Source organism: Mobula birostris, chromosome 28 (genome assembly GCF_030028105.1).
Source record: "Mobula birostris isolate sMobBir1 chromosome 28, sMobBir1.hap1, whole genome shotgun sequence".
NCBI classification, from domain to species: domain Eukaryota; kingdom Metazoa; phylum Chordata; class Chondrichthyes; order Myliobatiformes; family Myliobatidae; genus Mobula; species Mobula birostris.
Window position 1 is genome coordinate 344,205 of NC_092397.1, and position 18,364 is coordinate 362,568.

General features: G+C 46.9%; 1 protein-coding gene across 3 annotated transcripts in view; it reads right to left on the minus strand.

The window, feature by feature from the left end:
- Nucleotides 1-1,995: 1,995 nt before the first annotated feature.
- Nucleotides 1,996-18,364, minus strand: part of LOC140188829 (neurexin-1-beta-like) — a 531,757-nt gene continuing 515,388 nt past the window's right edge. Inside the window, exon 7 of one of the 3 annotated variants that reach the window (XM_072245481.1) lies at nt 1,996-4,332. In XM_072245481.1, coding sequence (XP_072101582.1) covers nt 3,446-4,332 — 887 coding nt within the window. In that variant the 3' untranslated portion in view covers nt 1,996-3,445. The remainder of the gene's footprint in view (nt 4,333-18,364) is intronic. The other 2 variants (XM_072245482.1, XM_072245483.1) reach the window with 2 other exon arrangements.

Here is an 18,364-nt window from a genome sequence, read left to right on the forward strand (position 1 = left end):
AAGCAGGATTGAAGGGGTAAATGGATTCCTCTCTCTCAATGAGCAATGTTACTGGAACTCTGTGTGCCCTTTCCATCTGAGATAGAAGATTGTTGCTTTGAGATTCACTGTGGGGTCGTGGACAATGCTCCCAGTGAATGGGTGGGGGATCAGGTGGAACTTGAGCTAAGGCTCAGACTCCCCACTTAGATATTAAAACATTCCTTCCACACTCTGTTCAAAAAGTGAATTATGAAAGGTATAGCAGGCTTTTTCCCCTTATATTGGGTGCGACTAGGACTAGAGGCCATGGTTAACGAAGAAAGGTGAAATGCTTAAATGCAACATGAGGGGGAACTTCTTCACTGAGAGGGTGGTGAGGGTGTGGAACGAGCTGCCAGTGCAAGTGGAGGGTACGGCTTCGATTGCAAAATTTAAGACATGGATGGGTGGGGTATGGAGGACTATGGTCCAGATACAGGTTTATGTGAGTAGGCAGTATAACCATTTGGCATGGACTACATGTTGTCATTTATAACTCTATAAAAGTCATGAAGTGCCAGGGTCCCTAATATCGTACAGGAGTTACTGTGTGGAAGAAGGCCACTTGGCCCATTGAGCCCATGCAGACCCTCTGCAAGAGCCATGCGGTTGGTTCCGTGCCTTGTCCTCTTCCCACTAACCTTTAGATTTTACTCCCTTAGGGATCCTATTCACCCCATTTGAATGGCCCCTCTTCTCGCCCCAGTAAGTGAACTTAATCTGCAGCACAGCAGCCCTTTTTCAGTCCCATGCATGCCAAAGTGGTAAAGAAAGATCCCACAAGCAACATCACCTGGCCACTATCTGGTGCAGCCAGCAGGCCCTACTCAGCCCCATTTGTCTCCCAAAGTGGTTATTAAAGACCCTACTCCCAACGTCAGCTACTCTTTGCGGGAGTTTACTGTGCACGGATCAGCAGCTTTGCAATAGCAGTGTTCAGATCTGAGATAAGGTCATCCTTGTCGACCAGCCTGTACCAGAGATCATCCATTTCAGTTAGACTGCCACATTCAATATTGGGATTTAACAACAGCTGATCTTCATGTTTGATCTTTCCAACTCTGCCTGGGGGGGGCACATCAGACACTGCAGCGGGGGGAATAGACACTGCAGGGGGGGGAATAGACACTGCGGGGGGGGGAATAGACACTGCGGGGGGGCATATCAGACACTGCAGGGGTGAATAGACTGCGGGGGGGAAGGGGGGAATCATTTTGGGACATCACAGACACTGCATGGGGAGAATCACACACACCACGGGGGGGCAATCACAGACACGGCGAGGGACATCACAGACACTGCGGGGGGTGTAATCACAGACACTGCTGGGGTGGGAGGGGGAATCACAGACAGGGCATGGGGAGGGGGCAATCATAGACACCCTAAAGGACATCACAGACACCATGAGGGTCATCACAGACATTGCGTGGGGAGAATCACAGACACCGTGGGGGGAGGGTGAGGGGCACTCACAGACACTATGAGGGGGGGTAATCACAGACACTGCGGGGGGGAAATCACAGACTTTGAGGGAGGAGGGGGAATCACAAGCAATGCGTGGGGTGAATCACAGACACCGTGGGGGGGTGAGGGGGCAATCACAGACACCGCGAGGGACATCACAGGCACTGTGAGGGGGATAATCACAGACACTGCGGGGGGGGGGGAGGGGGAATCACAGGCAATGCGTGGGGAGAATCACAGACACCCTAAAGGACATCACGGACACCGTGAGGGTCATCACAGACATTGCGTGGGGAGAATCACAGACACCGTGGGGGGGGCGGTTGAGGGGCAATCACAGACACCCTAAAGGCCAGATACCGCGGGGGGGGATCAGAGACCCTGCGGGGTGATCTCAAGACACCCATCACTCTTGTCCTGACACTGACAATTATCCCAGTAGATGGTAAATAACGGCAAATAATAAGTCCCAGGCTGTAAGAAGTATATAATCAATTGTATTTCCCTCTGGTAGATTTACACTTATGGGAGGCAGTCACTAGTAACACTTTACAATAACATTGAGTACATGAAGATATATGATATCACACATTATCAACAGCTGAACCAATCATTTCATAACCAAGGGGCAGAGTATGATAGAAAACGATATCCTTCCAATTCTGTGGCCCATCTGGGCAAAAGACAAATACCTAGTCGTCATTAATCGAGCCTTAATATCAATGATCAAAGTGTACAAAGCACAAGGTGTGGGAGGAGAATGACACACAAACTTTATTCGTCTTTTTTTTGTTTGGCTACTCGGTTGTCAGATTGTTGGTGCTTTGAAAATGGGGCAGGAGGGCCTCCTCGTGGATACAAAGTTAGTGTACTCGGCGGCTCGTCGTTACCTCCTGAAATGGTTTCGGTCCGCGCGAAGGTTCCGGTCGAACAACCGCAGCGAGATGCAATACACATACTGTATATAAAGTTGGTGGGGAGGAGAGGTGGGTGAGGGGACGGGAGAGGTCGTGGTGGGGCTGAACGATTCTGTTATCTCAGCAAAGAACTGAAAATGGTTCAAGTGACAATACTATACAGTCAGACAATGTTACATACACCGGGTCTTCCACAGTGTTCCCTCCACCCGCCCAGGCTGAGCACACTGCTGGAAAGGAAGTAACGCTGAAACGTTCATCCCTCGGTAAACATTAGAATTCCTTCACAGTTCAGAAGCCATTGGTGCCCAGAGCCAGCATTTTCGTTTTGATTCCGAGGAGAGAGCGCGTCTCCAAGTTGACGAAGTTCCTGACGGACATCGAGCTGTGAAGGGTCACACCCCCACCCACAGGCAGTCTGTCGTGGCGTTGTATTTTTGGAGTCCCACGGGGCGAGCGCCTGAGGCAGGAGCGTTCTCTGAAGGGGCGACCTTCGCAAAGTTCTGACGCCCCGCGTTGCCGCCGGCCGTGAACCGCTCTCGGGTGGGCTTTTCTCCGGGAGAGCCGCTGCCCGCTCGCACCGCCCAGATCAAGGTCCGTCTCGGAAATCCCAGGAATTGAACACACACAGAATCGGCACACACTTGTAACACGGGAAAGCGAATCCAGAAGGGCCCGTGTCCGGGAGGAGAGGAACCGGGGTAGGGAGGAGGTGGGGAGAAGCCACAGGGTCTGGTCCCGGGCCACCGAGGGAGAGAGGAGGCAGGGGGTGGGGATGTTATTGGGGACAGAGCAGTGCCATGGCCCAGTAGTTCACAGCAGCCCCGCCCTCTCTGGGGGTCAGACTCCGGTTGCTCTCCTCGGTGGGACGTCCCAGCGACTGCAGGTGATCGGGGGGTGAGCTGGCTTCCCCCCTCCACAAAGACCTGGGGCTGGGGCGGGGAGCGGGCAACCAACACCCCCCACACCCTGCCCCAACCTGAGCTCCGGGGACGGGGCTCCCCACGGCCAAAGTCCAGCCGTCACCCCGCCCCGGCGCCGCTTCACACGTAATACTCCTTGTCCTTGTTGCGCTTGCTCTTGCCCGCGGCCTTGGCGGCGGGCGGCGGCTTCTCCTTGACCAGGGCGCCGTTGCTCTGCGCCGAGTTACTGATGTAGTTGCGGCTCTGGTCCACCTGGTACGAGCCCTCGTCGCGATTGCGGTATTTGTACATGGCGTAGAGCAGGATTAGGATGCAGAGGGCGGCCGCCGCCACGATGCCCACCACCATGCCGGTGGTGCTGCTGGACTCGCGGATCACCTCCACGGCGCCCGGGGGTCCCGCCGCGCCCGGCCCGCTGGGGTTGGCTGTGGGCAGATGGTGAAAGCCGTGGCCGGAGGTTACTGGTGGCCGCCGGGCTTGCTTCTTGCTGAGGTGCTCGGTGGGTAGAGGGGGGAGCGCCAGGTCCGGGTTGGGTTTGGGGTTCAGCTTGCCGGCGGGCAGCTTTCGGATCATGTCGGGGGAGGAAGAGGAGGTGGAGAGCGGGGCGTCGGGGGACGCGCTGGCGCCGTCGGGGCCCTTCGGCCCTTTGCTGGGGCGGAAGCCCTTGGACTTGGGTCCAGAGGGGTCGGCGCCGGCTAGGAGGGTGCGGTCGGTGACCAGGGGGAAGGTGGCGTAAAAGTCCTCGTCGTCGGTCGGAGGGAAGCTGGAGTCAAAAACCTCGCCGGAGCCGTAGCCGGACACCACCATCACCTCGTCGCAGTCATCGTCCTGCTCCAAGAGGCAGGGAGAGCCAAGCTTGGAGGTCAGGGTCAGCGACTCTCTGGTGGCCTCCACGGCCGTGAGCAAGGGCCGGTAGGTCGGGGGCGGGGGCACGAAGGGAGAGCGGGTGACAATCGCCGGCATTTCCAGCGCATCCTCCGTGATTATGGGCAAAATAAGCTCGCCTCCTACAACAGAAAAGAGAAGCGGAGAGCAAGTCAGCGGCGCGAAGTGGGGAGGTAGCAACAGAACATTTACCAACTGCGAGAACAAATTACTCTTCATTTTAACACTACTCGCTGCAGCGACGTTACACTACAATATCTGTCTCGTTGTTTTACTTTTAACATAGACATCAAGTTTCCACGATTACAGAAAAAAATCTAATCAACTTTTTTTAAAAATAGGATTTAAAAGATGTTTTTTTTGATTTTTTTTCGCTCTCTCTTACAAATAGACGCCTAACATATGTCTTTTAGAAAGAAAATAACAGATCACGGAATACAGGCAACTTACATCAACAAATTGGCCGCATGATTATTGCATGAAGGAAAACAAAATTACAAAAAGAAAGTTGCATAAGAATTTCCTGGGACAAGATCAACTCTTTTTAGCTACAGATTCTGAAACTAATTCTCTCGTTTTCTTTTTTAAAGAAAAAACAATGCTTGATGTTGAAATGAAAGTTTCACAGTTCATTTTTCATCCTTTTTTTTTAACCCCCTGCCCCCCTCCACCGCAGGTCAGAACACCATACACACTTTAGCCGGGGGGGGGTCTATTCCGCTCCCGCTCTCCCCCCTACCCCCCCCCCCCCCGCCTGCGCCGTTCGCTCCCCCCACCCCCCTCCGCCCAGCGCAGGACGCCCACAGCGACGTTAACCCCAACTTTCCCGCACTGCCGGAGATGGACGGTGGTGTCAGTAGGATACGGGGTCCTAGGCTGGTCCTGTGTGTGTTGGGGGGGGGGCGTTTACCAGGTGGTGTGCCTCTATGGGGCGGGACATTGGTTAGAACTTGCGCCAGTTTGGATTGAAGGTGATTGACCTCGGGTTTGGTTGAGTCGCTGGGATTGCGCCTGCAGAGGCCAGGGAGCGTCACTGCTGCTCACCCGGTTGGAGCGTGGGGAGCAGTGTTCCTAGGGCAATTGGCCTAACTCTCTTGGGGAAAATATGTGTACCAAGGGCCTCACTACTTCCTTCTTTGGTGAAGATGCCAGCACCAGCAAATTAATCACTGCTCTCTCTCTCGCCCCAGCCAGCATCCCATCTGTTCCCCAGTTCCACACACCCATGGCCTTCAGTAATGACCGTGCTGTGCGCAGTTTGTACGTTATCCCTTTGACTGGGATTTCCCCCGGCCGCTCTGGTTTTCTCCCACATCCCAAGTGAGTGCGCGTTGTAAATTCTAAATCTGTGTGTTTAATCTGGGAGAAGTTATATCTAATATGGGGAGACTGGACTGGATTACAGGGACAATTTGTGGCAGAATGAGATTGCTCTGTGTGCCGACTGGCCTCCTGTGCCATATTGAAAAAATTGAAAACCATTCACAAATACATGGCACTCTGATTGCACACAGTTCAGGTGTAGATGTGAACACACACACACATCATTTGACAAGTTCCTGTATGGGAGGTTGGTCGAGAAGGTTCAATCGCTCAGCAGTCAGATGAGGTAATAAACTGGATTAGACATTGGCTTTGTGGGAGAAGCCAGAGAGTGGTCATAGATGATTGCCTCTCTGACTTGTGGCCTGTGACTAGCGGAGTGCTGCAGGGATCGATGCTGGGTCCATTGTTTGTCTTCTATATCAATGATCTGGATGATAATGTGGTTAACCTGGTGAGCCAATTTGAGGATGGGGTGTAGTGGACAGTGAGGAAGACTCTGGTGGCTTGCAGTGGGATCTGCACCTGCTGGAAAAATGGCAGATGGAATTTAATGCAAACAAGTGTGAGGTACCTTTTGCACTTTGGTAGGATCAACCAGGGTAGGTCTTGCATAGTGAACTGAGTGTGGTAGAACAAAGAGATTTGAGGACTAAAGGTCCATAATTCATTGTAATGGCGTCACAGGTAAATAGGGTTGTAAAGAAAGCTTTTGGCATATTGGCCTTCATAAATCAATGTATTGAGTACAGGAGATGGGATGTTATGTTGAAGTTGCATAAGACATTGAGGCTGAATTTGGAGTATTGTGTGCAGTTTTGGTAGCTACCTACAGGAAAGATGTCAATAAGGTTGAAAGAGTACAGAGAAAATTTACAAGGATGTTGCTGACTTATATGGAAAGATTGAATAGCTTAGGACTTTATACCTTGGAATGCAGAAGATTGAAAGGAGATTTGATAGAGGTATACAAAACTATGAGGGGTATAGACAAGGTAAATGCAAGCAGGATTTTTCCACTGAGGCTGTGTGAGACTACAACTAGAGGTGATGGGTTAGAGTGTGGATCGAGCTGCCAGCACAAGTGGTGCATGCGAGCTTGATTTCAATGTTTGAGAGAGGGTTGGATAGGTACATGGATAGCAGGGGTACAGAGGGCAATGTTCTCGGTGCAGGTTGATAGGAGTAGGCAGCTTAAATGGTTCGGCATAAACGTGATGGGCCAAAGGGTCTGTTTCTGCACTGTATACACACACACACACACACACACACACACACACACACACACACACACACGGGCACACAGCTACCTACAGCTTTCATCACAGAAAATAAAAACTGCGCAAAAATAATATGCAGGAAGCCCCAACCTGTACCCCAACTCTCTTAACCCCCGGCTAAGGTTGAGCTTGGAATTTAAAAAAAAATCCTCCCCACAAAAAAAGGACGAAAATTCATTTTCAGAGCACACATATTTACAGTCAATATCGAGGAGTGGTGTAAGATTAGGCACCGCTGTCAATGTCAGTACGTTGGATTCCAAAATCCAATCCACATGACCTGTCCCCATTCCCCATCAGTTACCAAAAAAAAAGCACAGAATTGGCAATATTACTGAACCCCTCGCATCCACAGTAAGAACTGAGGAAGTCTGAGCTGACGGCAGAGCGGTTTGTCGCGCTGTGGCTTTATGAGGCTTTTTTCTGGTCAAGTAATTTTAACCTTGGTTTGTGTGGAGAACGTGTTGGCTGGAGATGGTTGGGGAGGTGTGAAACTCACTCCCCAGGAAGGCTTTGAGACTGTTCAGAAGAATGGTAGAATGGAGGAGAGTGCCGAACGGTGCAACGTTATTGTAGGAATGGGTGGTTCACACTTTGTTTCCAGCATCACCTCTGACCTATCTGACGCCCTCCCGCTGTCCACCTGCCGACAGCGAGCTCCACTGAGCTAGTCGGGCTTTTACTCGTATTGCGTTAATTGACGAGCTGGGTGAAAGATGAGGGGCCCGAGAGGCGGATAGGGGGTCATTTAAACGTTGACACATACAGGTTGAACTGAAACAACCTGAAGGTTCGTGGTAGCAGAGAAGCTGTTAGGGCAACGGGGGCAGTGCAGAGTTGTGATAATAGCAATGCAGGACGGACGAGGATTAACGGGGTGGTGGTACCTCCTGGAGACAGCTGAACAGTAGCAATTTATTCCCTGACAGAGTGTTCACAGGGGCAGGGGCACAGCATGTTGCTTGAAATCCACTCAAGTAACTTTCTACAGACTGCAGGAAGTGACAACAACATCCAGTGGTTTTTGTCAATCACTGTGTTCATATTGTGTCAGTAACAGAGTGTATGCCATCTAGTCTGGTGCCCACATTCACTTGGTATTGCATGCCGATTGCAGTTCCGGTTTCACTGTTAGTTTCCACAGATTAAAAAGAGTCCATTACGTTTGGTTTACAGAGATTCAGCAGTCTTTGTCTATTTCTCTGTCAAAAGATATGAACTATAATTAACAGGGCATTTAATGTGCCTACGGAAGTAATGGCCCTGGAATTAAATATGGAATCAGTATGGAGGACCATGGAATTTGTGTGGATTAAGCAGGGGTGACTATGGAGTTTCATGAGGATTCAGTAGGATGACCAGGGAACTTAATGTTGATTCTGTAGCAATAGCCATGACATTTAATGTGAATTCAGGAGGGATGGCTATGGAATACAATGAGATTCAGTTGGGATAACCATGGAATTTAATATGGATTCAGGGGTGTTGACCACAGAATTTTACATGGATTCAACAGGGATGACCATGAAATTTAATGTGAATTCAGCAGAAATGCCAAGGAATTTAATGTGGATTTAGAAAGGAGGACAATGGGATTTAATGTCGATTTTCGTGGAATTTAATGTGGATTCAGAGGGGATGGTTATGGAATTTGAGGTGGATACTGGAGGGATGACCATGTAATTTAATGTGGATACAGGAGTGATGACTGTGAAATTTAATATAGATTCAATAGGGATGACCATGATATTTAAGATGGATTCAGTTAGAATGACCAAGGAATTTAAGATGGATTCAGTAGAGATGACCATGGAATGTAATGTGGATTCAGTAGAGATTGCTATGACATTTAATGTTAATTCATGTTTGATGGCCATGGAACTTACTGTGGATTCAGTAGGGGCATTCATGGAATTTCATGTGGATACAGTAGCAATAACCATGGAATTTCATGTAGTTACAGGAGGGATGACCATGGAATTTAATGTGGATTCTGTTGTAATGACCATGGTATTTAATGTGAATTCAGTCAAAATGGACATGGAATCTAATGAGGATTCAGTAGGGAGGAGCATGGGATTGAGGAAAGATGAACATGGATTCATTAGGGATGGCCATGGAATTTTATGTGTATTCAGTACAGATGACCATGGAATTTAATGTTGATTCAGCCGGATTAGCCATGGCACTTAATATGGATGCAGAAGATATGGCCATGGAATTCCATGAGAATTAAAGACCATGGAATTTAATGTGGATTCAGTTTGGCTAGTTATGGGATTTAATGCTGATTCAATGGGGATGGGGATGACCATGGATTTTAATATGGATTCAGTGCAAATGGCCTTGGAATTTAATGTGGATTCTGTAGGGATGGACATGGAATTTTCTGTCAATTCAGTTGGAATGACCATGGAATTTAATGTTGATTCAGTAGGATTAGCCATGAAATTTAACATCGGTTCTGTAGAAATAACTATGACATTTAAAGTGGATGCAGTACAGATGGCAATGGAATTCCATGAGGGTTGAGTTGGTATGGCCACAGATATTTCATGTGGATTCATTTGGAATGACCATGGAATTTAATGTGGATTCAGTTGGGATGGCCAATGAATTTTGTATAGTTAAGTTGAGATGACTGTGGAATTGAATGCCGATTCAGTAGGAATGACCATGGAATTTATGATGGATTCTGTAGGGGTTTCCATGGAATTTAATGTTGATTCTATTGGAATGGCCATGGAATTTAATGCGGAATCAATAGGGAATATAGAACATAGATATTCTACAACACAATGTTGTGCCGACCATGTTTCTACTCTAGAAACTGCAAAGAATCTCCCTACATAACAGTCCATGTAGATGCTCATGGAAATTAATTTCAATTTAGTTGGATAGCCATGAAATTTTGTGTTTGATTCATTACAAATGGCCATGGAATTTAATATGCTTAATTAATACTTTGCTTCAGTATTCACTATGGAAAAGAACCTTGGCGATTGTAGGGATGACTGAAAGCGGATTGAAAAGCTTGAGCACATAGACATTAATAAAGAGGATGTGCTGGAGCTTTTGGAAAGCAACAAGTTGGATAAATCACCAGTTGGATAAATATACCCCAGGCTACTGTGGGAGGCGAGGGAGGAGATTGCTGAGCCTCTGGCTATGATCTTTGCATCATCAATGGGGACAGGAGAGGTTCAGGAGGATTGGAGGGTTGCAGATGTTGTTCCCTTATTCAAGAAAGGGAGTAGAGATAACCCAGGAAATTCTAGACCAGTGAGTTTACTTCAGTGGTTGGTAAGTTGATGGAAAAGATCCTGAGAGGCAGGATTTATGAACATTTGGAGAGGCATAATATGTTTAGGATTAGTCAGCATGGCTTTGTGAAAGGCAAGTCATGCCTTAAAACCTTGAGTGAATTTTCTGAGGATGTGACTAAACATATTGATAAAGGTAGAACAGTAGATGTAGTGTATATGGATTTCAGCAAGGCATTTGATAAGGTACCCCACGCCAGGCTTATTGAGAAAGTAAGGAGGCATGGGATCCAAGGGGACATTGCTTTGTGGATCCAGAACTGGCTTGACCACAGAAGGCAAAGAGCGGTTGTAGACAGGTCATATTCTGCCTGGAGGTCGGTCATCAGTGGTGTGCCTCAGGGATCTGTTCTGGGACCCCCTTCTCTTCATGATTTTTATAAATGACCTGGATGAGGAAGTGGAGGGATGTGTTAGTAAATATGCTGATGACACAAAAGTTGGGGGTGTTGTGGGTAGTGTGGAGGGCTGTCAGAGGTTACAGCGGGACATCAATAGGATACAAAACTGGGCTGAGAAGTGGCAGATGGAGTTCAACCCAGATATGTGTGAAGTGGTTCATTTTGGTAGGTCAAATATGATGACAGAATATAGTGTTAATGGTAAGAGTCTTGGCACTGTGGAGGATCAGAGGGATCTTGAGGTCCGTGTCCATAGGGCACTCAAAACTACTGTGTAGGTTGACTGTGTGGTTAAGAAGGCATACGGTGCATTGGCCATCAACTGTGGGATTGAACTCAAGAGCCAAGAGGTAATTTTACAGGCAACACACATCAAAGGCCAGGCAGCATCTCTTGAAAGAGGTACAGTCGACGTTTCAGGCCGAGACCCTTCGTCAGGACTAACTGAAGGAAGAGTTAGTAAGAGATTTGAAAGTGGGAGGGGGAGGGGGAGATCCAAAATGATAGGAGAAGACAGGAGGGGGAGGGATGGATCCAAGAGCTGGACAGGTGATTGGCAAAGGGGATATGAGAGGATCATGGGACAGAAGGTCCGGGGAGAAAGACGGGCGGGGGAGAACCCAGAGGATGGGCAAGTGGTATAGTGAGAGGGACAGAGGGAGAAAAAGGAGAGAGAGAGAGAAAGAATGTGTGTATATAAATAAATAACGGATGGGGTACGAGGGGGAGGTGGGGCATTAGCGGAAGTTAGAGAAGTCAATGTTCATGCCATCAGGCTGGAGGCTACAGCTGTATAAGACCCTGGTCAAACCCAACCTGGAATACTGTGCTTAGTTCTGGACATCTCACTACGGGAAGGATGTGGAAACTATAGAAAAGGTGCAGAGGAGATTTACAAGTATGTTGCCTGGATTGAGTGCATGGGATCCATTAGTGCATTACGAGAAAAGGTTGAGTGAACTTGGCCTTTTCTCCTTGGAGTGACGGAGGATGAGAGGTGTATAAGATGATGAGAGGCATTGATCATGTGGATAGTCAAAGGCTTTTTCCCAGGGCTGAAATGGCAAACATGAGAGGGCACAGTTTTAAGGTGCTTGCAATTAGGTACAGAGGGGATATCAGGGGTAAGTTTTTCATGCAGAGTGGTGAGTGCGTGGAATGGGCTCCAGACAATTGTGGTGGAGGTGGATACAATAGGGTATTTTAAGAGACTCCTGGATGGGTATGTGGAGCTTAGAAGGATGGGGGGCTATGGGTAACCCTTGGTAATTTCTAAAGTACCTAGGGTAACCCAATGTTCAGCACAGCACTGTGGGCCAAAGGGCCTGTATTGTGCTGTAGGTTTTCTATGTTTCTATGTTAATGTGGATTCATTACAAATGGTCATGGAATTTAATGTGGAATCAGTAGGATATGCCATGGAATTTAATGTGGATTTGGTATGACATTTAATATCGATTCATGTTCGATGGCCATGGAACATTGTGGATTCAGTAGGGATTTCCATGGAATTTAATGTCGATTCAGTAGGGATTTCCATGGAATTTAATGTGGATTCAGTAGGAATAGACATGGAATTTAATGAGGAATCAGTATGGATGAACATGGAATTTAATGTGGATTCAGTCGGAATGGCCATAGAATTTAATGTGGGTTCAGTCGGAATGGCCATGGAATTTAATGGGGATTCAGTGGGAATGGCCATGGAATTTAATGTGGATTCAGTATGAATGGCCATGGAATTTAATGTGGATTCAGTATGAATGGTCATGGAATTTAATGTGGGTTCAGTCGGAATGGCCATGGAATTTAATGTGGGTTCAGTCGGAATGGCCATGGAATTTAATGTGGGTTCAGTCAGAATGGCCATGGAATTTAATGGGAATTCAGTATGAATGGCCATGGAATTTAATGTGGATTCGGTATGAATGGTCATGGAATTTATTGCGGATTCAAATGGGCTGGCCGTGGAATTTAACTTGGATTCAGTTGGATGGCCATGGAAGTTAATGTCGATTCAGTAAAGATTATTCAGTTACATAAAGAGTAAAAGGGATGTGAAATTTGATACTGGACCACTGGAAAGTGATGCTGGTGAGGTAGTAACGGGGCACAAAGAAATGGCAGATGAACTTAATAGGTACCTTGCATCTTTCTTCAATGTAGCAGAGTGCCAGAGGTCAGTGAGTGTCCAGGAGCGGAACTGAATACCATTGCTATTACAAAGGAATAAGTGCTCGGCAAACACAAAGGTCTTGAGGTGGATAAGTCACCTGGGCCAGATGAATGACATCCCAAACTCCTGAGAGAGATTTCTGAAGAGATAATGGATGCATTGGTCATGATCTTTCAAGAATCACTTGATTCTGGCATAGTCCTGGAGGACTGGAAGATTGCAAATGTCACTCCACACTCTAAGAAGGGTGGTAGGCAAAAGAAAGGAAATTATAGGCCAGTTAGCGTAACCTCAGTGGTTGGGAAAGTGTTAGTATATTATTAAGGATGAGATTTTAAGGCACTTGGAGACTAATCATAAAATTAGTCAAAATCAGCACGGTTTCTGTAAAGGGAAACCTTGCTTGACAAGTCTGTTAGAGTTCTTTGAGGAAGTAACAAGCAGCCACACATCAGGCATGGGATTTAGGGTTGTTTCAGTAGGAACAGCTATGAAATTTAATGTCAACAAAGTAGGAATAGCCATGGCATTTAATGTGGATTAATTGGGAAATACCATGGAATTTAATGTGCATTCAATAGGGAATGACCATGGAATTCAATGTGGATTCAGTAGGGACAATCATGGAATTTAATGTGGATTCAGTGGGAAATACCATGGAATTCAATGTGGATTCAATAGGGATGACCATGTGATTTAATGAGAACTTAATAGGGGTGACCATGCAATTTAATGTGCATTCAGTAGGAATAGCCATGGAATTTAAATTGGGATTCAGTAGCAATAACCATGGAATTTTATGTGTATTCCATAGGGAATGACCATAGAGTTTAATGTGGATTCAGTTGGGATGACCATGGAATATAGTGTCAATTCAGTAGGAATAGCCATGATGTTTAACATGCATCCTATGGGATGGATAGCCAGAGAGAGATTTAATGTGGATGCAGTAAAGATGGCCATGCTATCCTATGAGGATTCAGTAGGAATGGCCATGGAATTTAATGTGGATTTGGTAGGAATAGCCATGGAATATAGTGGTAATTCAGTACGGATGGCTTTAATTTAATGTGAATTCAGAGGAATGGGCATGGAATTTAATGTGAATTCAGAGGAATGGCCATGGAATTTAATGTGGATTCATTGATGATGAGCATGGAATTTAGAGTGGTGTCACTAGGGACAGGAGTCAGTAGCGATATCTGTAGAATTAAATTAGATTCAGTGGGGATGTTCATGGAATTTAGAGTGGATTCAGTTGGGATGACAATAGAACAATGTGGATTCAGTAGGAATGGGCATGTTATTGAGTGGGAGTACTGGAGGGAATGCCCTGTGAGAGATTATGGGCTCAAATGATGTAAGAGATATGAGGAACTCAAGGAACAGACTTTCAACTCTGACTCAGACAACTGGATGGAGTGTGGATTAGAGAGGTCAACTTTGTATAGTAATTGGGATCAAACAATTGGGTTTTAATGGGTCGAATGGGAACCAAAGTTTTTGTCATCCAAGAGGGAGTAAAAAGGTGAACAATTGACATCAGTTGGAGAGATGAGAGTGTCAGTCGGACTCATCCTCAATGGAAAGGCTTTGACCGGAAGGTATTATGAAGTCTAGGAGGCCATCGTCTCTCAGACCACCTCCTCCATGGGTGATATTCTAGCTTGACTTAAGTTTTCTCTATTATACCCATATAATACCCTTTAATATCCAGAAAAGTATCAGTTTCTGAGTGTGGTTGTACGACTTGAGTCTTAGCTCAAGAGTTGATTAGAAAATGAAAAGAATGTTTCAATGGACAAATTAGGGGAAAGAAGAATGGTCTCCTCAGAATGGGGTTCCAGCTTTGCTGGGAAGACGTGGTGACAGCTTAACCACTGAGTAACTATTCATGTTTGTGAATCCTGCCTTTTTGGGGACACTTACCAGAAACTCGAGGACTTAACATTTTAGGATGGGAATGAACACAGGACCTGTGGATTATTCCAAAATTTTCACACCATATTTGAAATATCAGCCATCTTTGTTTGTTGATGAGGTTTATAGCACATTGTAGATCTATACGACAATAAAATATTTTGTTAAGAATAGGGATTAACTGGAAATTTTAACGTTGGTTATGCACCAGTGATCACCCATGACAAAGCAGCACGCTGCATCATGTTTTAAAGCCCAGTTGCTTGTTTTTCTCTCGTGGAGAGTCATAATTACAGTAATTCATTTAAAAGCTCTAATCAGCTTAAATGGGTAATTTCACCTGTCTACTAATCCGTTAAGTTTACCAGTCTACTAAACTGGAGAACTTCCTCACACCACAACATTTCCTGAACTTGATGCACTTTGAGTTCATGATTACAACTACAGCAAAGTTTTTTAATTGTAAATGGCTCAGGAAACTGGTCAGTAGTAAGCTTCCCACCTTCTGCTAAAATCTTCAATCTCAGTGTCAGCACTGTGTTTTATGATACTTGGTCTCTCCACTCACATCTTCATCTCTGATTCACTGGCCTCTCAGTCCATTCAACCCAAATCCTTCAGTCTGTGTTTCCTTAGTCCTCTTCTTTTTCCAGTTCCTCATTCTACCTGCTTACCTCCACTCCCTCAGTCTTTCACCCTTTCTCCAATCAAACAGTATGTTCATCCTTTGGGGCAAAGTTTATGGCAGAACTTACCCAAACACAGGGACTTTATAGTATCCTCACATAATGCTGAGTTGCTCTTGCAATTCTCTCTAATATAGGCCAATCTGTTGCTTGTAAATCTGTCTGGTACACCGCTAACTATATCTTCTGATTTACTTGTATTTTTCTCTAACACACGCTGAGCTCACTATATCACTCGAACATACTCCTGTGCGAGGCATATCGCAACTGATACACCAAGCGCATAGATGACTGTAACACTTAGCTCACAGTGAATCGTTCTCTGACATACACAACACGGTTTCAAACAACTCACTCTCATATACACTGCACCCCTCACTGCATCTACTCTCACCTCTGCTCTGTGCTGCAGCCTTTACTGTCACATACTGATATACCCCACAACCAGACCTGCCACATTGCAATGACTATGTCTGTCTGGTAAGTTCCACATCTGTCACTCCCCTGGAACTCACAGGATCACTGCCATTATCATTCTGATATAATCATGATTCTCAGTGCCACATTTTCTAATGCACTGCATTGTTTGATATACCCCTTAGGCTCAAAAAAAATGTCTGTTATAACACAAGTCTGAAATACATATTCCCATTCTTCCTGATGATAACACACTAAAGACAGTTTGACATTTCCCTATATATACACCACACTCCCTCATGTACCCTAACTTTCTCCGACACATACGTCACTCCATTAGTATAACTCTCTGATATTGTCCACACTTTTGTGTAACACTCACAAATAGAACATAGAAATCCACAGCACGTTACAGGTCCGTCAGCCGACCATGTAACCTACTAGAATTTCCCTACCACATTAAGGCATCCGTTAGTCTTGCGAGACCATGGATCTGCAGCTGGAAACTCTTCACTCTCCAGGTCGCAGGCCTGGGCAAGGTTGTATGGAAGACCAGCAGTTGCCCGTGCTGCAAGTCTCCCCTCTCCACGCCACCGATGTTGTCTAAGGGAAGGGCATTAGGACTCATACAGCTTGGCACCAGTGTCGTCGCAGAGCAATGTGTGATTAAGTGCCTTGCTCAAGGACACAACACGTTCCCTCGGCTGGGGCTCGAACTCACGACCTTCAGGTTGCTAGTCCAATGCCTTAACCACCTGGCCACGAGCACACATAGCCCTCTATTTTTCTAGACTCCATGTGCCTATCTAAGAATCTCTTAAAAGACCCTCTTGTATCCACCTCCACCACCATCGCCGGCAGTGGATTCTAAACACACACCACTCTCTCTGTAAAAGAACTTAGCCCTGAGAGATATTCCGCTCTTCTGAAAGATTGAAGTTATCACTGTCCAGACCCCTTGTCAAAATGCTGTGATCTGGCAACTTTGACCTCTCAATGTAACATGTACCATGCGCTCTGCAAATTCTCCAATATATACCATTATTACACAGAAATATCCCCACATCTACACCGTAACAACTTCACACCAACAACACAATATTCATTCACATGTATTCTCTTCTGAGAGGTTCAAGTTCGAAGGAGTAAACAGCCCATCCTAGTCCAAGCCTATTGATGTCACGGCCAGGGAAGGTTACCAACACTTCAGGGGACTAAAGAAATCCGGTGACCCCTTTGGTGCCCACCAATTTTTATTGATGCACCAGAGAAAGTGTTCTATCCAGATGCTTCAAAGCTTGTAACAGCAACTGCTCTTACCATGACCACGAGAAACTGCAGAGAGCATTGGACAGAGCTGAGCACATCATGGAAACCAGCTTCCCTTCCGTGGAGTCTGTCTACACTTCTCCCTGTCTCTGTAAAGCAGTCACTACCTAGCCTGGACATTCCCTCATCTCAACCCTCCCTTTCAGCAGAATTTACAAGAATCTGAAACAGCAGCTTCTACCCTGTTGTTACAAGACGACAGAATGTTTTCCTCATACAGTAGGATACCACAATCTATCCGTCGTGACTATCAACCTGCTCTGCATTTTCTCCTTAACTGTTACACTCCACACTGCACGATATCCCAATGTTTAACCTAAACTGCCCGAAGTGAATAACTGACTGATTTGGATGGAAGCCAAGATAGGATTTTCAAATAACCTTCCTCAATAATAAACAAACGTACTAGTTTAATTACCCTCATTGTAATGACACACCCCACACCACTCACTGTGCCACCAACACACCCCACACCCCTCACTGTGACACCAACACACCCCACACCCCTCTCTGTGACACCAACACACCCCACACCCCTCACTGTGACACCAACACACCCCACAACCCCTCACTGTGACACCAACACACCCCACAACCCCTCACTGTGACACCAACACACCCCACACCCCTCACTGTGACACTGACACACCCCACACCCCTCACTGTGACACCGACACACCCCACAACCCTCTCTGTGACACCAACACAACCCCCACCCCTCACTGTGACACCGACACACCCCACACCCCTCACTGTGACACCAACACACCCCACACCCCTCACTGTGCCACCCGACACAACCCACACCCCTCACTGTGACACCAACACACCCCACACCCCTCACTGTGACACCAACACACCCCACACCCTCACTGTGACACTGACACACCCCCCACCCCTCACTGTGACACCAACACACCCCACACCCCTCACTGTGACACCAACACACCCCACCCCCTCACTGTGACACCGACACAACCCACACCCCTCACTGTGACACCAACACACCCCACACCCCTCACTGTGACACCCAACACACCCCCCACCCCTCACTGTGCCACCCGACACACCCCACACCCCTCACTGTGACACCAACACACCCCACACCACTCACTGTGACACCAACACACCCCACATCCCTCACTGTGACACCAACACACCCCACACCCCTCACTGTGACACCCAACACACCCCACACCCCTCACTGTGACACCCAACACACCCCACAACCCTCTCTGTGACACTGACACAACCCACACCCCTCACTGTGACACCCAACACACCCCACACCCCTCACTG